Here is a 23,516-nt window from a genome sequence, read left to right as displayed (position 1 = left end):
TGGAAAAATGGATTGAAAGCACAAGAAAGCAGGCAGATGATTTCCTTACTCAGTTTGTTCAAGCATATGAGAAGACAACATCACTTGTATTCAGAATCCAGTATTTGGAGGGAGTTTGGGAAGAATTCCGGCCTATCCAAGAAAAGACTATTTCACGCCTCCTGGCATTGAAGAAGGTTCCTAATTCCACCTTGGTTAGTGAGAACATTGTGCACAGTGGAGATAAATATGATTTCCATGGCTGTTATTGTGCATTAGCCTTGAAGAAATCAGCTTATGAGAACGCCCAATCGAGTTGTATGGAGATGGAAGGATTAATTCAGGACATTCAGATGAAGATCCTTGCCTCAATTGAGGAATTTTTGGGTGTTGATGTTAGTGATGCTAGTGGTTTACACTTAGCCGAATTAAGAGACAAGATGAAATTTATGTATTTTTGCCAGTTGGACTCTTTACAGAAGAGTCAGATTGATGACTTGGTCTCTTTGTTGATTCATGTTCATAGTTCGCAGAAGCTTATGCCAGAATGGGATAACACTTTGAATGCATGCTCGGATTCATTGGACGTGATTGATTTACAGCAGGATACCTCGCCTAGCATTTCCATGGAGGAGTTAGATTCAGTATTGGCTAGATTCTTGGAGTATGCTAGGAGAGAGAAAGATGCAGGAAGGAATCTTCTAGAAGATTCCCTGTATGATGACTAGGTATCTTTTCATTGGGCCATATGTTGGTGGCGCCATTTTTGATGTAACCCTAATTAGGGCAATTCTAGGGTTTTGTTGGCATGATCTCGGCCGTTGATCTTAGATCAATCTGGGCCATCCATTTTTGTAAGAGACTCTATATTTGCCCCTTTGTCTCTCATTTGTAACGGAGAGTTTTTGTAGAATTGTTGGTATATGCTAGAGCTATTTGAATCCTAATCATTGTTCAATTGTTGGTGATTTTGCTCTTCAAATGTTGTATTTGCATTCATGGTTCTCAATTCCTCCAAGTTAGATTAGAATTTAGATTAGAATTTATTTTCATGTATGTTAGATTGAGTGAAAGATTTGTTGAATTCATTTGTGTGGAATCCTTAATCCATACCACTAGCCTCTTTCCGCTGGTAAGTGCGCCTTGTGTGGTCAACTAGAGTTTGAGTAAGCATAACTTCAACTATTATGCGTCCGTTGACAAGCATCAACTTGGATGGTGTCTACGTTTGATGGTAATAGTCTGAAAATCATTAAGTATACCTTAGATGATTGCACTAAGCTTGTGTCAATACCTGATTGTGAGACCTTGCCTGGTTTGATTCCACTAGATCCATTCGTCATTTCCTACATTCCTAGGATTAGAATAGATTTCCTAAACCCTATTCTTTTTCCCCCTTCTTTAGTAAGAAGTAAATCCAGAGCCTTATTGATAAATCTTAAGTTGTCAGCACACCTATTCCGCATCATTCATGATAATCCAAACATTTGCGTAAGTCCCCAAGTGAAACACTGCAATTCACATCAACCACTGAACTTACCCACTCGTCAAGACCTGACATGTAGAAACCTTGAAATCATTTTAGTTGATCTCATTCTTATCATCTGAGGTGATTTTGTTCAAGAGAGGGTAAATTACTTTGGTAATTTATTCTGTATTGTTATGTGCATAAAAAACACATCAACAAGAGGCTAACATTGTTGGTACTACGAGATGAACATCCTCCTTTCTATATCATCTCTATTGATAGACTAGCTCCTTTCACGTATTCCTAAGTTATGGCTACGGGATATGAGTATGCCAATATGACAGTTTTTTCCTCCTTGGGTATGGTACATTTGGGTAGAATATATATATATATCTTGTATGCTAGTATGGCACTTTTTTTCTCCTTGGGTACGGTATAAATATCCCGTATGCCAGTATGGCAGTTTTTTCTCCTTGGGTACGGTACATTTGGGTACTATATATATATATATTCTTAAGTTATGCTTATGGGTATGGAATACGAGTACGCCGATATGGCAATTTTTTCCCTCTTGGGTATGGTACATTTGGGTACAATGTGTGTGTTTATATATAGTTTCAAAAATTAAAGAAATACAAAGAATTGTAAAACTAAATTATGATACTTCATCATTGAGCAATGCTAATTTGGTAGTGATAAAAATAAATATTAAATGCCAATTGATACTTTAGAATTTCAATATTGTCATATGCCATATAATATATATCAGCTGCCCTTCAAAATGCCAAAATGAAAAAAGAGAGTGAAGAGAGAAAAATGATCTTTGTGTTGGGGAAAATGATGATTTTAGGGACATTTTATGGGTTTTGGATGCAAAATAAAAGTTTAAAATATCTTTTTGTGTTACTTTTTGGTGCTCATTGCCTTTAGGTACACTTGGGTACATATCCTGGGTGTACCTTGCAATGTCCCTGAATTGAGTTTAACCTGTTTGTGCCCAAAAATCAACAATTCCAACAATGTAGTTTATTCTTAACAATATTATACTTAAGTTAATTCATTTCATCAGTGATCAACTCAGAAACAATGAACCAATACATGGGTAAGTGAACAATTTCAACATATGGAATGATAAACATCATTAGTAGCTAACTAGCCCATAACCAATCATAGTTTAATTCGGTAGAAAACTCGAAGGGTGCCAGTAAATTGCTTAAGCCCAACTAAGCTTAAGGGTTTGTAGCATTCAACTATGATAACTCGCCCCTGGCCCACAAGCTGAAATGATAATTGATTGTTCGATATTGACAAAAGAGATGAAAATCCCTTAAATAGAGAGTACTAGCGACGTTTCTAAAACTATCTAGATGACAAAAGACAGAAAAAGAAACTTCCTAAAACTAACTAGATGACAAAAGACAGAAACGAAATTTCCTAAAACTAAGTAGATGACCATTACACGCTAAATATTACAATATTACTTTAATACCCTCCCTTAATGGTCACTCTACTAACTACCCTATAGAAAACTTGACAATTTGTAAGTCATTTGGCCACAAATGCATAGAAGGTTGACTCCTCTTTAGAACGCTTTGTGACCTGAGCCTATTACTAAGACCCTCCTCAGCCAACCGTTTTTTGTAGAACTTCTATACATGTCCAAGTTTACCACAATAATGACATGTGATAGATTTTAGATTCTTTGAAGAATCATTTGGTGCACTTTGTCCTTTTTGTTTAGTGGACTTGCCTTTTTCCTTGGTAGTAAACACCTATTCCACATTGGTCGTGTCACCGTTGCTAACCAAACTGCTGTTTTGACCTGGCTTGCTACAAGAGCGTATGACACAACGGATGTAATGTTGACAGTTTTGATGAAGTGCTCATAGGATTGTGGTAAGCTTTTCAGCTTGAACTACCATATTCTCTTCTTCCATCTTGCGACCATTGGCCTCTAGTTGATTGCAGATGTTTTTGATCTTCATGAGATGATCCTTCAAAGACATCTTATTGTCCACCATGATCAAGAACGACATGTTTTTAAGGAAGAAAGCTCTGCCTTTATCTGACATCTCGTGTAGATCCTTTAGGTGACTCTAGATCTCTTTAGCAGTCTTGTCTAATGGCACTTCTGGAAGCATCTCATCGGTGATAGATAACTTAAGTTGCATAACCGCTTTCTGATTACGCTCATCAAACTTGTCTTGGTAAAGACCCGCAACTGTGGGACGAGTAGTGTTACCAAGAACAAATTGATCAAGACACAACTACTCAAAAATAGTGAGCATCGTCTACTTCTAGGTATTGTAGTTCTTGTCGTTGAACCTCTAAGTGCCTTCCAACATGATGTTGAGTAGCGAAGACCTCCCTTGCATTATCCAGAGACATGGAAATTGAGATCAACTTCTCAAATTTTTTTTATTTTTGTTGATAAAAAATCGACAAAAAAATTGAAACTATTGTTGTAAGACCATGATTTTGTGGAAAAATTGGCAAATCCTTGATGTGATGCTGAAATCACACATGATTTTGGGAAATAATGGTAAAAAAGCTTCGTTTTGTGGAAAAATTGTGAAAACTCGCGAATTCAGAAATCTGGAGAAAAAGAACCCACGATTTTTGTATTAAAAAATTGTGCAAAAAAAGAACAAAAAAGCCACGATTTTTGAAGAGAAAATCATGCAAAACCCTAGTTGTTGAAATGTCCAACTCGTGTCGTGGTAAACAAAACCAGAAAAAATATTGTTGTTAGAAACCCTAGGCGGAGAAAAAAGACCCATGATTTTTAGAAATAATTGTGAAAAAAATGCTTTAGAAACGCTAGTAGATTGCATGGAAATAAAGTGTTGAGAAACGACGGTTTGTAGAATACTGCCGTTGTGAGCAGTCGTTTTTAGAATACTCCCGTCGTGAGCAGTCAAAAAACCCTCGCACTATGGCCAGAAGCCATTTGCGCTACAAAACACTAGACGTTGCGTGGAAATACTAGGTCGCGGCAGAAAATGAAGGGCCTACAAAAGTCTGCAAGGCTGTCAAACCTCAGAAACCCTTGCGTGGAAAAACCTTCACTCAGTCCGCGTGCAGCAAAAATTTGAAAAAGAACTTGTAACTGTTGTGGAAAAAAGAAGTGTTGTTGCATGGGGAAATAGAAAACCCTTGCAAAGAAAACACAGGTAAAGGCCACGATTTAAAAGAAAAACAGTCAAAAATGTTGAGAGAAGACGTTGTGTTGCCGTTTAAAAACTCTTGTCAGGATCTACAGGGAAAAACTCTGCATGAAAAACCCTCGATTTGGAAATCTGCTATTTCAAACCCTTTTTTTGAATCAGCGATTTTCCACAACATAGAAACCCTTGCACGATGTTCCAAAAAGATCCTTCGATTTTTATTAGAATAATCGAACTAAAAGTTTTGAAAAAAAGTTTCACAAAATTTTTCAGGAAAAAACCACTTTTAAAAAAAATTCACCAAAAACAAAAACCCTCAATTTTATTTTTAAAAAAAAATCAGGCAAAAAACTTCTAAGTTAAAGACCACAATTTTTATTAAAAAAATTAGCCAAAAAAGAACCTAAACTCCGATACCATGAAATGATAATTGAATGTTTGATATTTACAAAGGAGATGAAAACTCCTTTCTATCTTTCATCATCTAGTTAGTTTTAGGAAGTTTCCTTTCTGTAGTCATGTAAATTTATTTCAATGAAACAATAGCTAGGGCTGAATTGTTTGAGACAATGTCCATAGTGAAATTAGTTTGAACAATATGGGATCATTCCATTGTGTGAATATTGTTTGATAGCTAGAAAGCTAAAAAGATAATGCATATTTGAAGTAGTATCTGGATGTTGAAGGCCTGCTAATTGTTTGACAGAATACTGGCAAGAATTCCAATGGATTATGAAGGAAAGTGCGATACATGTCAGCTGTTTGGTGTAACATCCAATGGAAACAGTTAAGCTCTTGGTGTTCAGCATGAATACGAAGTTAAGCTGCCTAGTCAAGACATAAATTAATGCAAGGAAAAGGAAGTGCACAACCAACAATTATGTTTGTGTAAATTAAATTTATAAAATGAAATTATAATTAAAGTTTACTAATCAAGGGCCATTTGAAGGGTTATGACTGCTGGAGGAAGACTCTATTTAAGAGGAACCAAGCAAGCAGAAGGATGTATATTGAGAAAACATTTTTATTATCTGATTTCTACTCCTTGTGGAGGATGGAACTTTGGCTCAATTAACCTGAGGATGAAAGCCTCTAGGACTAGAATTGGAGGACAAAAGCCCACAATTCCTTAAGAGTGATTTCACATGGATGTTACCATTGTGCAGATTTGACCGATTTTGTAGTGGATATTGATAAAGATTTCAATTTAATAACATTTGATGTTCATCAACGAATCTGATTGCTATCTTTGAAGAAGATTTATGCTGAGCATGGGTGTGGCATTTTAAGCACTGGTTAGTCTAGATTGCAGCATTTGGTTAATCATTCCAACATCTTTGTGAAGAGTTGTACCCTTCCATAAGGGAGTTAATTAATACTCTTTAATATTTAATGAAGCTGTTTAATAATTGAAAACAGAAAATTTGAGGAAATTAATATTATTAATCTACAACAGCCAATTCAGGAGATTTATGAACAGCCATTAACATTTGAATTTTGTGAGGTAAATTAAATTTGATCAGATATTATGAACAGCCATTACATTTGAATTTGGTGTAGATACTTCTAGGAAATCCTAGAGCCTCCAGGTTGATTACCTCCTTCTAGCTCATCTAGGAGATTGTCAACTCTAAACAACCTTTGGATAGTATTACTTAATACATAGATGCAGGGAAACTTGTGAGACGAAGTTTCTCACAACTTAAGCACCGGCAAATGCCCCATTGGCAATGTGGTTCTGCTTCTTCCTTGCAACAAGGTTTTGCTCCTTGACAATCTGCTCCTCTCCATCTACCTGCCTGCCACAGTGATAGATGCATGTAATCATTGTAATGAGCTTCTTCACTGCTATGGGAGTTAGATTAGCCTTGAATGGTAGGTATGATTCCAGAGAGAATGACTTGACACCTTCTAGAATCCCCTAGCCTGGCTCTCCTGGCATTAGGCCTTTCATAGTGATCGATGGTGACACCAATGACTCCTCCATTTCAGGCCCAGACAGATAAATGTTGAGACTTGTCTCCTATATCTCTAGTACCCTACAACTTATGCACTTTGGGGTTCCTGTTTTCCCTACTTGGCTATTTGTTTTAGTTTTTTGACCACATGTGTTGTTTTCTGACAACTGTATTGTATTTCTGTTTTTTTTCTTCCTCTGTGTGAGCCTCTCTAGGATTTTCTTTCCTAAAACTTTCCATTGTATATTGGTGTGCTCTTGAGTCACATTAACCTACTTTTGGTCATCTATGGACATTAATATAATTTCTTTCTTTCTTTCTGTAATATCCTAACACAACCTTTTTAATGGGAATTTGGCTCACTCAATATCAAGCTCTGATCTCTATGCTTGTACATACACTATGAACATTTGCATAGTGCCCAACCATGTCAATCATTGCTTGCTATGAATTCTATACTTGTATGGAACTATTCTTCGATGCCCTACTAGGCAGACACTACTTCGTTGTCATGTTGTGCAGTGTACATCATTTAAAGTTTGATTTTACTCACTTCCCCCCTATTTGATGAGAGATGGAAAGTCCACATAGAATTACAACATTAAATAACTAGTCTGGTCCACATCATCAAACTCGATGAACCAAAACTAACATTCAACAGCAATAAAAAGCTAAAAAAAAGAGGCACCAACTCCTATGTTAACTGTCAAAATTGCCACTAGACTAATAACTCGATCATGGAGCTAGTAGTGAACTTAAGACAAGTAGTCTCTTGACTTGCTCGAAAAGCTCTCCTTATGGCCCTTTGGACCATAGAATGTAGTGAAAAGTCATGGAATTCTTGATGTTGCAAAAATAGCAATAGAGCTCTATTTGCTCTGTGAAAACCTGAATACTTTGTTTGTGCACCTATGTTACATCAAATTTTTAGGATGGGGACAGCAGGGATAGGGGAGCACGTTTCTATGAAGGATTTTTTGGGAAGCCATTTTTTATGGGATGGCTTTTTAAAAAAGTGAATATTAAAAAATGTAGGAAATTTCAAATATTCATATGAATGCGTTCATTATATACATTATAGAACCTTAATGCATAGTTCAGAACTAAATTGAGGTTTCAGATTCATGAGCCAACGCACAAATTAACAAAATTTGATTACTTTCAAGTAGTAGCTATATAGTAGTATATAAATATCTTAAGGTTTTGCAGTGCTCTTGCCGTTTAAATGTTTGCGCATCTGATATGACAGTTCAATTGGATGCCTTCTGCCTTTGCAATTGTCTTATCTGTTGATGATTTATAGCTTCAGTCAGATAAAATTAAATGTTAAATTGGCCGTAAGGCCTTCAACATTTAATTATATATATCATTATGTTATTTATTATTATTATTATAAAATTGATTAAAGGTATATCGATTAACAATAATATTGATAAACACCGATTAATATATATATACCGGGTTGCATATTATTTCTGGCTGCATATTATTATATTGGGATACATATGATATATCTGGTGGCAGTATATTAGTCACCGATAGTTATCGGTGTGTTAGTCTACACCGGTAGTTATCGGTTGTCAAGGCTAACACACCGATAACTATCGGCTGTTAGCGTTGACAGTCACTGATATACTATCGGCTGTTAGCGTTGGGTAAACAGCGATGGACTTTGGTTATAATCCTACTCCACACCGATTGGCATTTACGATAACATGCATTTGTTAGTATAAACAAAAAGGCACGATCAGTAATGTCTTGATCGGTCATGACTGATCAAGGCATTGCTTGACCGTGCCCCACTTGTTATATACTTATAGTGAGTGGCATTCTTGAGATAGGACATAGAAAATAATAAATGCTCCTCTCACCTGCCATACAAACGATTATAGTCAGATTTATATTTTAATTAGTAATACATAGAACAAGATAGATATTAATTCTGATCCATAAATTTAACATGACTTCAGCTAGACTTGGTGCAAAAATTATTTGAAAATACATTGGAACTGGAAAATGTTTTGCCCACAATACTGACCTCAAATTTCAAATTTATATAAATGGCATTTCAAAATGATTAACACACTTAGGTCTCAAGCATATTATGGGTTGACATGAACTTACAGATTGAACTCTCGTTGTAGGCAAACAATAATTTTTTATTTATTGAGGCTTTAGGGTCATATTGTTAACATTTACAATATGGCTTTAAGAGCCTTTCACTGGATGGCTGTTATTTGAGAACTGCCTAACTACCCTTTTGTAGCCAATGACCTAAAGGCTAATCACCTGTTACATATTATTAATAAAATTTATTACATTATAAACCAACACTCTGGATCATAGACAAAAATCTCATGCACAAAAACACCAAACATATATGTGGATGCCCCTAAGGCACTCCAGAACACAATATACAAAATAAAAAATTAGAAAGAATGAATGTGATACATGATGGATATGGGTGTAGCAAAGCCTTGAATTTATACATCCAATTCCACTAATGCATAAGGCATGTTAATACTTAAGAGCCTACTACATTGGCATCAATCCCAAGGTATACTGCAAATATTGGCAACTATACAGGCCTGATATTAACACATGTACTGAATATCTAATTGTAAAAATTTTCATGAAGCAGAAAAGACATTTTTATTTCATCAGTAATCAGAAACAACAATGTTTGAATTCTGAAATCCAGCAATGAAGATTTCCATGGCATGAAAAAAATGAAAGATAAAATCAAGTTCAACAGACAGGAGAGGCAACTTCATCCACCCCTTTTAACCTCAAATATGTGTCTAGGGATAGTTGTAGCCTTGTAGGTGCATGACATTAATGATGCGTACTTTTGACTTTCCTTTTTCCACTACCTCTGCCTCTTCTTTTGTTGTACCAAGCAGCTAAAGTGCTTTTCCATAAATTGGGTTCCATACTTAAATGTTCAGTTTTAATGATGGATCAACCAAGTCCAATTGAATGGGCTCTACATTGACTCCCCATAAAAATCTTTGGTGGAGTTGAAGCTTGCAGTGAATAACAGCCAAGTCATCCATCCTTTTTGAGATGATTCTTTTCATTCTTGGAGTGTATATGTTTGAACATACTTCAATAATGCTTACACCTAGAAGCAGTGGATGGCTGACTCAAAACTCTAATTGCAAAATTTCGAAGTTTAGGGACCAGGAAACCTAAAGTTTGCTGCCGTGTGCCCAGAAGTTTAAAGCATCTAGGGAACTAATCATTTCTATTAATAAAAACGATAAGAGGACAATGTTTCATGTTTCATAGGGATACAATAATTATCAAATTTGAAGGTTTGATTGTTTAAATATATTTGCTTTGTAATATGAGCATGCTTCGTTGACCTGCCATTTTAAATCTAGAAAGGTCCTCCATTCACTTTTATTTTAACTGCTACATGTCAATTATTTATCAGATCTTGTTATTCAAATGCATCTTCTCTATACCATGATAGTGCCTTCTAATGCCTCGTCATCAACAAAGGATCATAAGCGATTGTGGGGTTAGAGTATTACCCAGTTATATGAAGCTGTCTTTGCTATGTACTGTCTATAGGATGGTATCTTTTATTTGTGATAGCTTGCTCGGAATATATCAATTTGTAAGATTCCTTTGGATCAAACTGTGTAGGTAATTTAAAGATGGTATCTGTCCTCCTTGCCTTGATATGTAACTCTAGCAGTCTCTCTGGTCTCATAAATGTAGCTCATGCATGTGTAGTCGCTTTCCACAAAGTGAAGAAATTTAACTAAAGGCTCTGAATCACCTATAAGATTTGTTACAAAGTATCTCATAAAATATATGCTTGATGACATCAATACCATTTGTTTTAACATTTCCTAGCACAAGTGGAAGATGCCTTTTTCTTGCTACCAAACATCCTTTTGAGATTCACCTTTTGGCCATGAAACCTACAAGAAAATGGAATTTGTGGTCAATTGTGTGATGACATTTTATTGAATCTTCTTTCTTTAGGGTTTCATTGTCAAGTTGGTAACACATGAATGGCTGATTCGCCTAGTTATGAAATTTGCCTCATCTACAGCTTGACTGACCCACCAAATTTTTCAAATATTTTCTTAAATATCTGCTGTGCGCTGCACAAGGAGGCCAAAAATTAGTCAAGTATTTTTCTATATGATCTCTACATATATTGGATGCAGATATGCCTGGACATGACTTTAGAACAATCCAGATCTTGATACGGTCTAGATGAAATGGTCTAGGTATGGACATGAGCTGTATCTCAGATTTAGCATGTTGGAAAAACATAGAGGAATATATTACAAAATGTTAAAAATGTTAAATTGAATAAAACATAAGATAAAAGCACATGACTTATAAATTCAGGTAGAATGCCTCATTCATTGCACATTTATTTTTTGTTTTGCCTTGTATTTTCCATGATTGGTGGTATTTTTGTGTGCACACACATATTGACAGATAGATATGCCACATCCCAACCATATCAGGTACGTTATCATACTTGCCTATTTTTTGTAACTTAGTTTGTTGAACACAATTGGATTTTTATGCTTCCTATCTGCAAATGAACAAAACTGAGATCAGCGAAGCAATGTGTTATGAGACATGACATAGTGGGGCTAAAGTTGAGCTAGTTGGCATTTCCTACAAGGAACACGTTGCCCAATGCTTGATTTTTATTACTTTATATGGCATCCTTGTCCCCTCTATATGACCTGAACATAACTTACAAGAATATATATACATGGGAAGGAATCCTGTTTCATTGATAATTTTAAGAATCAACAGAATCCTGTTCCACAGCCCATCTATGTAGCATTGCAGGTTTTATCTATTACAATACCTATTCCCTACTCATAACCATTTTGTTACAACTTAGTTTGACACCATAAAAATTTCCTTTTGATGTTCCCCATTTGCCAATGCCCAAAACTAAAATCAATCAACCAATGTGTTGCGACTCCCTGGCATTGTTGGACTAAATCAAAGTCACTTATCTTTCCTCATTTAGGCAACTTTTCCTGACGCTTGCTTTCTATGACCTTTTTGGAAACTCTTGTCAGTTTGTACGTCCTTAGCATGGTTTACAAGATTATATTGAATGAAATCTATTCTATTGGTATGTTTAGTACTAACAGATCTGATTTCTTTGGTAATGTTAAGTATTAACTACTAAGTAGTAAAATCAAATTCTCAAGAAGTTTTAGCTGCAATATAATTTAGGTCTATGTAGAATCTCTTGCATAGGCCAATTAAACCTATATTGAATTCTTTTTAGCACAAATGATTAAGTAGAATAGGTCATAGACTCATTTAAAGCATTAGCATGGGGATTTTGCTATGTTTGTTGAAATGAATGAATTTTAATCTTTTTTTAATTCAGGTTAATGCATCTTGGCCCCCCAAAAAGGTGGCGATATTAGATCGAATTAGTGGTTCACGTCGACTTCAAAATAAAGATATGGTATTTATCTCCTTAATTGCTCCGGATGTGCTTTGTGATTCATCTGTACTTAACCATTTGTATGCAATGTTTTCTTGTATATTACAGTTTTGTTTTGCTGAATTTGTGTATTTAGGAAAATGCATGGTTTATTTTTGATACAGATTTGGTCTGATTAATCATGGAAAAGTATTTACACTGAAAGTTGCCCTTGATGGGAATATTGGTTAAATATCGAGATGTGCCAATGGAGCCTACAGAAGAGTTTTATGGGTCTGTGGAACAGGTTTCTTCTAAGAGTAGTTACTATCAGTATTGTTCAAAGTAGTGAATAAGGGTAGTTTCAGGCTCAATAAAATTGATAAAATCTCTGATTTTAGGATATAAAAGGTACTGCCTGTTACAGCTAGCCTTTGACAATGTTTGACAGGTTCATCTATGTATTGCAATGCTTCTCAAGTACCTCTTGAAGTCATAATTTTAACAAAATCGATGACCATTAGAAGCAAAAAGGAATCTATAATTCTCATGAATAATGAACAAAATTAGGATTCGCAATCATTTGCACAAATGGTTTTGTTTCCAAAAATTGTATTATACCAATTTCATTAAATAAACACAATGAAGCCATTTTTTTTTCATATAAAAATAGCCCATTTGTGTGAGTTTTGTAAAATTTTGTCTGTTCAGTAAATATTAATAACCAATTGAATTTGAGAATCATAATCCAGTAGCCACCTCTACTTTCTAACTCTAAAGTTTTTGTAATGTTTGTTGAGAATAATTGGTTTACCTTTGGACGCTTAAATCTTTTTTTTTCTTAGAAGGCATTTCAAAGCATTTTTCCACTAAATCTTGCATATGATAGAATGCTATTTCATATTTAGACAATGGTGTGACAGACCAAAGTGCATGATCCACAGAGACATTTTTTTTCTTTTTTTTGATCAGTAATGTCTTTTTTATACTGTAGTTTCTAACCAGTGAGGGCCACATTTGGGGGACCCCCCTCTCCCCGTGGTTACATTTTTTGCGAGGTATTAACACCTCCAATTTTGGCTGGCATTGTTCCTTGAGTCTCCTTATCACTCTGTCTATCTCTCCTTATCACTCCACTTCGTCTCCTTATCACTCCATATCAACACCTTATCGCTCCGCTACATCTCCTTATCTCATCATCTCCTTATCACTCCGCTACATCCATATCATTGGGTGGACCTCCACCCCTTATCTCTCTGTTTCATGCCTTATCTCTCCACATATGATTCAATCCATCCAGCTTGCCAGGAAGTGTCTTGCACGGCCAGTCCTCTATTGGTCCGCAAGGTCAAAGTGTCCACTTGTGCTCCTGCGTGGGCAGTCAGGTTTTGTCAGCCAATCAACTCTTGAGCATTTCTATGGCATTAACACTGTACAACTTCTTCCAGCGGGAATCAACACGGGAAACGGGCATGACCTGCAAGGGACAAGATTTGAACCAAAAACCACCCTATCCTAGGGCTCGTGAGAAACTGTCACGCTGCGGGGTGAACCCCAATCCACATACACTATTATTGCGTAGAAGTTTCCAGATTTTTTCTGTTAGGCATTTCGCTGTTTCATTTGACCATTTTTTTTTTAAGAGGGTAAATCCTTTTGACCTGGAGTTATGAACCGGTGAAGTCACAAACGGGGGGACCTCAACCCAATATAACCATTCAACAAATACACCCCAATGGAGTTTGAACCTTGATGACTAGAACAATAGTACTACCACTTAACCATCACTCCATGTCAATATCAGCTTCATTTGACCATTTCTTGGTTGTTGGGGAGGTTCGCATTTCCAAAGGTGTTTCCATGTTTGGTGCATCATATCATTATTTTATTAGAGGAGTAGTTGAAGTATTTTTTGGATAGGTTGGCAAAGAAATGAAGTACAGTACGAGCATTATGAAGAAGAAGATAATGATCCATATCCCCGAATAAAGTATCCCGTGCAGACAAAAGAGGTCAAAAGGTTTTCTTCCCAACTAAAGAAGCTTATAATGTTATAGGTAAAAGGTAGGACTCCAATGAGAGTATTCTTGTGTCTTTAGCTCCTAGCAACAGGTATAACATCATTGATATTGGCATGACAAATTAATACAGGTTCAAACAAAGAATGTCTAGAAAGTAGAGGTGTTTTGCAGTGTGAATTGAACTTCCAAAACACTTTTTGTCTGGATAATGAAAAGAGACTCTGGTTAATCCTATATGAGTTTCTGTACAAATTGAAATAACGATTTTTTTTTGGGATCTCAGAATAGAATGGATCCATGAAAACAAAGTCATCTTTACCTCTTGGAGAGATAGAAAACGACGAGTCCATTGCCTCACTGGACATGGCACTATGTCTAAATCATAGCTCACAAGAGTATACCAGTTGTTGGCAGAGGCAGATGCTAAGGTCATGTAACCAGTGATATTGAAGATTTTTTGGACATATATTATTTCTGTTGACTTTCTACGTGAATTGCTCAATATCGAAATCCATCTGACCTAACTGTCTTGAATCTATTGCTGCTAATAGCTTTATGCCCTCTCCAGAATTTCTATTACTTATCCCTTTGTGGGTAGGTGGTGAGAGTTGGTGTCTAAGGTTTATTTGAAGGGAAGGACCCAGTAAAGGCAGATGTTAATAGATTGAGGAAACAAAGCAGTCATAAAATGCTATATTGTTTCTTTCAAGGACACCCAAAGATGCATCCTACTCATAGGAATCACCAAGAGACCTTACTTTGTGAAGATAGAAAATAAGCTTGAAAAGACTCTTAAGACAAAGAAGTTTGGCATTAAATTCAAACTGGACATTGTTGTGAGGGACCATTCACTTACAGTGGATCATACATTGGAGCATATTAGTTTGCACTTCTCAACCTTCACACAATCAATTTGCTCTATAAATAGGGGCCTTAAACCTGCAACTCATGCAGTACATTTGCTCTAATTTTATATAGAAGACATGAACCTTTGAAGGGATATCCTTGCAATGTATCTCAAAGCAATGATGCTTGAAAATAGCAAGTGAAGCATGTCACTTACAACTTCTTGACCTAGAGATAGGTCTCAAGCAGAGAGCTGAACCTATAAGTTGATCTGCCTATTAGGTGTAGGTTGTTGTGATTTATTGGCTTGCTTTTGTTAAAAAAGCACATTAAAACGTAGAGAGAAAATTTCTGGAGGTTTAGATATTTTTATTTTTGTGGGATTTTTCACTGCATGGAGCATTTTCATACACAAGTCCTCACCCTGATGACTATCTGTTATGTGAATTGGATCAGTCAAGTTAGTAAGTGGGGCTAGCTTAGCCACTTGATGTTCTCATTGAAGCTAACCTCCTCATTATGCTTAATACAACTTGAAGGCACATTCTAGAAAAATGACATAATTTGATTTGTAGAGACTATCTGTCAAAGAGAATAGAGGAAGAAGAAACTGAAGGAATTGACTGCACAATGTAACTAAACCTGAAGAGGAAAAAAATAGTAATGGTTTCAACTTTCAACTGTGGTCAAACACATCTTTCTAGTTTGAAAGCAATCAAACCTTCTCTTATCAGTACTGGATGTGCAGATTGGGAGCAGTTGTGGTTGAACACTTTTGCAGAAGATGACAGAGACAAGGCCTGCAGGGTCTGAGAGCTCCAAAATATGTCACAATGATTCTTTTCAGTTACAGGGAGGCTTAGGCTTCCTTATTTGACTTTTTCTCTTCTAATTCATCTTCTTATAAACTTTCAACACAGGTCATTGTATGGGGGACTTTTTATTGATGTTCACATGTGTTGGTTGTAAGACTTGTTGCTGGCAGTCTATCAGTCTTAGAGAGTTGTAGCATTGATTTTGGGAGTGTGGGACGTTGCTGTTGTAGGAAAGAAGTCATTCTTGCATGCCTTTTTCTAAAAGATAAAAACATTGTAACAGCTCATGAGATGGTGGATTGAGGGGGAACAGGATCTCACTCTTAATAAGTTTTCCTTCTATTAGTGGGTTTCTCCAGGTCATGTTGCTCTTACTTGTCATTGATAGTGTTGCTTTATGCTTTTTGGTTGTATGTATATTCTCGATTACTTTGCACTTTACTTTTCATAACTTTTAAGATTAATTTATAGGGACTATTTTTCCATATTTCTGCACCAAGAGCAGAAACAAATGCAATTGAATTATAGTAGGGAAGTATAGGATCTGTTTTAATGAATAATATAGTGGAATATCTACACTATTTTAGAGATCATTTTTCTATGAGATCATCCATTTAAGAAATGTTCATTGATGGCTAGTCAATAGGAATGTAGCTCACAAAGCACAAAAGCACCTATTACTCATGTACATTCGTGAACAATCACAAGGTAAGAGAGCTTTCAAAGTACATAAGCACCTCCAAGCATCTTTGTTAAACATGGGGAAAAATGGTGATTTTTAACATTGCTTTTGACCTTTCACCCTCTTATCTTTTTTCTTGATTCGCAAAGCTTTTGGTTTTGTGTGCTTTATAAGTATTTCTTGATTCATGCCTATAATTAATGTTGAATTATCAAAACCCAACAAATTTTGTTCATTGTAAATAATTGGGACTTTCCTAGTTGGAGTAATGTTGAGATGTTTTTAATCAATCAAAGAAAAAAAAATCGATCGAAAAAATATTGAGATGTTTTTATTTTTGTGGAGTGTCTTATTGTGCAAAGTATTTCCATACCAAAAATCATACCCACAACAATTATAATTTATTTTCCATGAGTAGTCAGTCATTTCTCAATAACCTTTAACTTGTGCACACTGATGAATAAGTAAAAGATAAGGGCTTCATAAAGCACAATTACCTTTAAAAGTTTTTAGTATGGGTAAGGAATTGTGATTTTTAGACACTCTTTAGCTATTATTGTGCCGTGCTTCTGGATTCAACTGCGTAGAATATATTTGCATCAATGTTTCAGATCACATTCCATAATCCATCATTAGTGGAGTGTTATCTGAAAGGTTGGTGCAAATAAATTTTACACAGTTGAATCCAAAAGCATAGTGCAATAATCGTTAAGGACTGTGGAAATCTAATGTCTCTGACTCTCTAGTTTTTAGCATTAAGGTGCCATTTACCTTGCAATCTTATGTTTAATGTATGTATCTCCAACAATCTTGGAGAGTGCCCATGGATGGTTAAGGGGTAATTTGAAAATATTTTTTAATCAAGATTCCCTGAGAAATTTGGCATTCGTTATAACGTGCATTCATGAAGAAGGTGGAGCACAACAGTGGTGGTTATGGCTGACTTTGGACTTATTGCATTTTCCCTAAGTTACCGAATTGGCAGAAAATCCTTGCGTATCTGGGTACGATGCGTTTCTGAATCGGATTCGGATACAAATGTCTGTAGAATCGGGCTGGATACGATATTCTTGAGGTGAATTCGTTTGGAATCATCAAGCAGCGTACCTGGCCGATTCCGACTCATACAAGGGGTTTTCACAACGATTCCAGTGGTCAAATAAAAATTTTCACATACTTTTCTTTAACCGTTTTACCATAAAATATATGACCACAACCCTAAACAACAATTTTTTTCAATGTATTTTTGCAAGCAGTAGCAGATTAGCAAGACTATGACGGCATGGTTTGCATGCGTTTCATGGGACAACAACTCTTTTGTTCAGGTCACACTTAAATATTTCTTCCACCCTTGCCGTCGGAATATCTATTGTCTTCCATTTGAACTGCTTCAATCCCAGCAGTAGCCGGTGGGGGGTATTCACTCTTCCATCCATTCGAATAGCCTCCCGTCGGGATGGTCGGAGATTAAACCAAATGTGCGTTTGACAGAAGTGTTTTCTTATTCTCCTTTAATTACTCTATATAAGTTTTAACTTTAATTTTAGGTTTTTAATTTATTAAAATTTTATTAAATTTAATATTGCTTATTATTATTATCATTAAGAAGCTTACAATTATTTTACTGAATTATATTGTTTATTAAAATTTAAACTTAAATTAGTTATATTAAATTATATTAATTAATATTAAATTAAATATTATTTAATATTTATTGTTAATTTTATTTATATTATTATCATACATGTTTATTTTATTAATGACCTATTAAGTAGTATTTATATTAATAGGTTTTGAAAAATAGTGATAGGAATATAGTTCTACTTTTATTTTGTTAATATTTATTTTTAATATTTAACATGTTTAAAAACTAAATAATATCAAATAACTTTATATTAATATGGTATTAAGATAATAGTTAATAAAATTATAAATTTAATATAATATAAAATAATAAATCCATATTAGTATGACATTAAAGTTTTAGGTATAACTTTATATTAATATGGTATTAAGATAATAGTTAATAAAATTATAAATTTGATATAATATAAAATAATAAATCCATATTATTATGACATTAAAGTTTTAGGTATTAAATATGTATATATTTATGATTTCATATGTTTATTAAAGAGGTGTACCCAAAACATACCCAACCCCCTCCAAAAAAATTGCCGTATCCACGTACCGAAACTACGTACCCGTACCCGTATCCGTACCCGATTCAGTAACTTAGCATTTTCCCAATTCTAGGCATTACGACTGAGAAGTGGAGAATTCTATATGAGAAATAGGACCTGCATGTGTTGGCTAGTCCAAAATGGAATGCTATACTTGGGGATGTGAGTCCGGAGAATTATGAAAGTAAAAATTCTTTTGCAGTCATTAACTTACTATTTTTGGTAGACACTCTCCAAGGTGGGTGTGGGGTTTTGGTATCCATTGTTTTGGTAAATCATTTATGGTTTTGTCCTCTCTCCATGCCCATATATTGAGGGTATGAGAGTGATTTCATGAGATTGTTTTACAGGTACATAAGTGTTGTCAGAGTGAAGGGAGTGTTAGTTTGTTTTTTTAAATACTTAATACACTTAAAAGAAATTGATAATTTCAAGAATAGGGCACTCAGCACATCAGAATTGAAAAAAATTATTGAGCTTAGCTGAGCTGTGCATGTACAATTTTCAGGTTCAACAACTTGTTATGTATTTTTTTGTTTAATGCTGTAGTGTGTAACTTTTTTTTATAACAATTGGTTGTTTGTGAACTATTAAGTTGTTTAAGGGGTTCCACACAGTTCAAGTCATCAAAACTCAAGAAACCTGTCTTTTGAGTATGAGTTGTCTGTTTGAAGGTTAGTCCTCCAATGATGATTGTGTCTACGAAAGGCAGTTTTATCTTTCTAGGTCTGGGTTTGTCAGATTGTATTGTTATTTATTGAATCTGTTTTCATGGTGAATGGTATGCTCAATGCTGCGAAACATATTTTATGCCTTTGGATTTATCCTGTTGGATGGCTTCTGTTTTGGTTGTTTCAGATACTTCAATGTGTTCAAGTTCCACCTTGTCAGAGCTCTTGTGTTGTCAATCATGTGTATCAACAATATATGTAGAAGGTTTATATTTTCACAAGCATCACTGTCATCTAGACCTTGCTTCAATGTGACAATTTGTTGCTTAAAATTTTATTAATAACAAGTGGATAACAACGAAACAGACATAGTAAGGTTAACACAAGTTCCAACTTTTCACTAGTAACTAGTATGTCTTAAAAGTAAACGTAGAATTGAGCTCTCTGAGAATCTGTAAATTTGAAATTTTATAATTCACTTGTTTCAATTAATCAGTAAAAAGAATGATTGTTTCTTTAGGGTATTTCTAGTGTGTCCCTGTCTTGTGTTACTGTAAAGAACCTAGAAGTGACTCTCTGGCACTTCATTTACTCATCTTATAGAGGCATACTTTTGAGAGCAGAAACTTTACACTTTTTAATGTTTTTTGTTTCTTTTCTATGTTTATGTTAGGTTGCACAAGTGTTGTTCCAGAAGCTAGGAATACATGCAAGGCAAGGCTACAGTGGCAATGGCTCATTTTGTGATCAGGTAGTTTCTTATACTTGCCTACATGCTACCATGTGTTGTGGATTTTGTTCTGTTGTTCCTTTATTAAATTAGAAAGTAGTGATACATCCAAATACAAAAAGTAAGCTCATTTATAATCACCTATACCTATTTCTTACTTTCCCACATCCCTTTTTCTCTTAAGCTGAAGGGGATAATGTGAAGGAATCATTTATTTTCACTTTGGTTACTTGCAAAGAGCGAAGTATTCACCATTTTGTGCTTGTCTTCTTTTCATGCATTTCAAAACTGGGAACATTCTGTTAGAAAAAAGTGTACAAAGGATACAGTAATAGAGGATGCTTCAGAAAGAACACGATACCATTAATTTTAATGGCAATTCTCACATACAGAACATTATCCTGACTCCTTTGATTACTTTTATGGTTGAGGTAAGCAATTCACAATCACAGATAGAAGATATGAATGTTTGATCAAGGGAAAAAGACTATAAATTTCATGGAGAGAAGTACACCAGAAAATATAATAAATCCATCAGGCAATTTCTTATGCATATTACTGCAAGGGGAGGGTGACTTCTTTGACTAGTGGTAAGGTTGAGGTCAGCAATTTAACATCACAGATAGAAGATAGCAATGTTTGGTCAAGGGAAAAAGACTTTAAATTTCACGAAGCGAATGTATACCAAAAACTGGAAAAAATTTTAAAAAATTCATCAGGCAGTTTCTGATACATAACGCTACAAGGGGAGGGACCAATTGCCAAGATGAAGTGGGTACTGAAATTTGTCTCTGTGGGAAGTTTAACAACAAAATGAAGTTGAGGGATGACTCTAGAGAGTATAGCTGCAACATTAATGGAGCTTGGAAGTTGCCTAGGAAAATCGGAGTCTTGCTTGGAGTTTTGAAAAGAATCAATGGTCGAGGTAAGGATCATAAGTAAGAAAAAACAAACACCAAATATATGTGTTTTGAAAGATGCAAATCCATTCATTCACTCCTCATTGAGAAATTAAATATCAATCCCATGTTCTTGCTTTTTATGATGCATTTCACATGCTTAGATTGGTTGTTGCATGTGATAATGGCGGTTTCCTTTGGTTTTAGTACTTTCTTCATAGTTTTTCATGTTTCAAAATCAGAACTCTATGGGCTATTTTATCTCCAAAACAAGGTCGATTTACAATTATTTGTTTATAATTTGAGTTTCACTGATCAAATTATTTATTTGCCAAAAAGGAAAACAGATGCATCATGGTTCTTTATATTTAATTGAGATCACCTAATGGTGCAAGCTTAAGAATAACCGAGCTACAGTAATGGATTTGGAAAAAGGAGCCATAACTTTCTTTGTGCTACTAGCAATGTATCTGTGGAACATGGGGATGCCGAAAATAATCAGTCAGTTTTATCAAATGACTGTCTTGGATGAATTTTTTTCAACTGATCACTATTTTATATAAGATAGTTTACTAGTTTAATGGTGCAAACTAACCTGTTTAATGGTAAATGAACATTTTATTTTCCATACAGTTTTTCATTTGTCAAATCATAAAACAATTGATTTTGTAGCATATAATCATATTATAGCCACTTTTAAAAGTAACAATTTATTGATACAATCAATCTGATAAGGCATAAGAGCAAAAAGATAGCCATAAATGGGTTTGGCAAAAAAAAGTCAAACCACTTGTGTGGTGTCCCCTTTCTGTAAATGCCCTAGTTTTTGCCCTGAAATTGTTGATTTTAAGTAATCAGATTAGCAATATAGAATGAAAATCAGAATGCAAGATAAATCATACACATAGCACACATGTACCCTGGAAAAACCTCCCTCTTGGAGGTGAAAAACCCAGCAAAAAGATCTCAGTTTATATTAGACAATATCAGTATACAACTTTGCTTCAACACTTGAAGCAACATATAAATAAGAACAGCAGAATGAAGATTCCAAACTAGGGCACAAGGAATAGCTTGATATACTTATCTGCAATATCAAGATTTGCTATTTGCTGTCATGCAGATCATTTGCAGAGCATAGGAGTGAATTCGCTGACTGTGAATGTGATTCGCTGCTACTGAGACAATTCGCTGTTCCTAGGAATGAATCGCTGCCTCAAGAAGATAGTCCGCTGCTCTTGGAAGGATGATTCACATAAGGCTAACAGCACTTGATGAAGATGATGCATTGTGTTTGAAGTGTGAAATGAATCTTGTTTATATACAAGATTCATGTTCAAGTTTTCCAAGTCGGCTTTAACAAAATTGCCGCTATTTTACATATTTTAGTTTTGCCCTTTTGGCGCCCAATTTGGGGCCTACATAAATTGCAAGTTATACCACGTTTCATTTTGGGCCCAGCCCTATTAGACATGTAATTGCTTAACCTTATTACAATATTATTAATATTTTAATTGCCACAAGGCAACATTTAAATATAATCCAAACTAGCTATCCATTTCAACAGAAATCACAATTCCAAGTAAAACAGGAAATGGAATAGAGGAACATTAACTTGATCACATGATATACTTAATTTATTGATGGAATTCAACCCTAGGGAAGCTAGGGTAAGGTGACTTGAGAGGTTGCCCTAGAGATCCTCTACCCTAGGCCCAAGAGCGGAGATATCATCCCTCTTGACCTGATGTGGCCCATACCATCCATATGAGGTGGTGTACCTAGTGAGGTGTCCTATAACTATTCCCTTTCATCATGCCATCCAATTCCACTTCCTATGATAGGACTCCTTAGTATATTGATCCACCATGATAGAGGGTTGGGGTGTATTTACAATAGGCTGTCTTGGAAGTCCCTCCTTTATAAGCCCAAGGGTGGTGAATCGATCATAAACTTGGAAAGGAATGGAGAAAATTATAAGTGACTCGAGAAAATATAAAATAAATAATTATTTTCAAAAGACAACAACTAAGGATGAATAATTGTGACCCTTCCAAAGGGTAGAAATAGTGAAAAGGTGTGACTCCCTCCCAATTTTAAGATATAAAAAGGAGAAAAATCATTTGGAGGGGCATCAATTCATATCACAATTCAAAGCAGAAATTCAGAACGACACTCAGCAATCCAAGAGATCTGGAAACTAAGTTATCATTTTCGAAAGGAAACAATGAAGGGTGGTGAATCAATTATTGTGAAAGGTGGTGACTCTTTCACCAATAAAATATAAAGAAGAAATCATTCCAAGGATTCAATCATCACACTATCAATTCAGCAATCATTCAATCAACCACTCACCAATACATCAAATCAGCAATTATTAAATAATCACTTATGAATCCATCAAAGGAAATCATTTAATCATCCAACAATCATCAATGGAGGTTCATCATCATATATCAATTCATTCAACTATATGTACAAATTCAGAAATCAATCAACTATCATTTTAGAATATCAATTTATATTCATCTACAATCAATAAAATAATATAATTCATCAATTAAATGCAGAATCCCAAAAATACACTCAGCAATACATATAATTTCAGAAATTCATTCAAGAATTATTCCTAAGAACATTCAAATATTATTCAAGGGATTGATTGT

At 35.0% G+C, this 23,516-nt stretch overlaps 1 protein-coding gene across 1 annotated transcript in view; it reads left to right on the top strand.

Annotated features, from left to right (window-relative positions):
- Positions 1–23,516, top strand: part of LOC131062646 (uncharacterized) — a 43,875-nt gene that overhangs the window by 14,016 nt on the left and 6,343 nt on the right. The window contains exons 3-4 of the mRNA XM_057996355.2: positions 11,965–12,045; positions 19,895–19,972. Coding sequence (XP_057852338.1) covers positions 11,965–12,045; positions 19,895–19,972 — 159 coding nt within the window. The remainder of the gene's footprint in view (positions 1–11,964; positions 12,046–19,894; positions 19,973–23,516) is intronic.

This window comes from Cryptomeria japonica, chromosome 5 (genome assembly GCF_030272615.1).
Source record: "Cryptomeria japonica chromosome 5, Sugi_1.0, whole genome shotgun sequence".
NCBI classification, from domain to species: Eukaryota; Viridiplantae; Streptophyta; class Pinopsida; order Cupressales; family Cupressaceae; genus Cryptomeria; species Cryptomeria japonica.
Note: the sequence above shows the minus strand (reverse complement) of the source record. Positions and strands in the feature narration are given on the sequence as shown.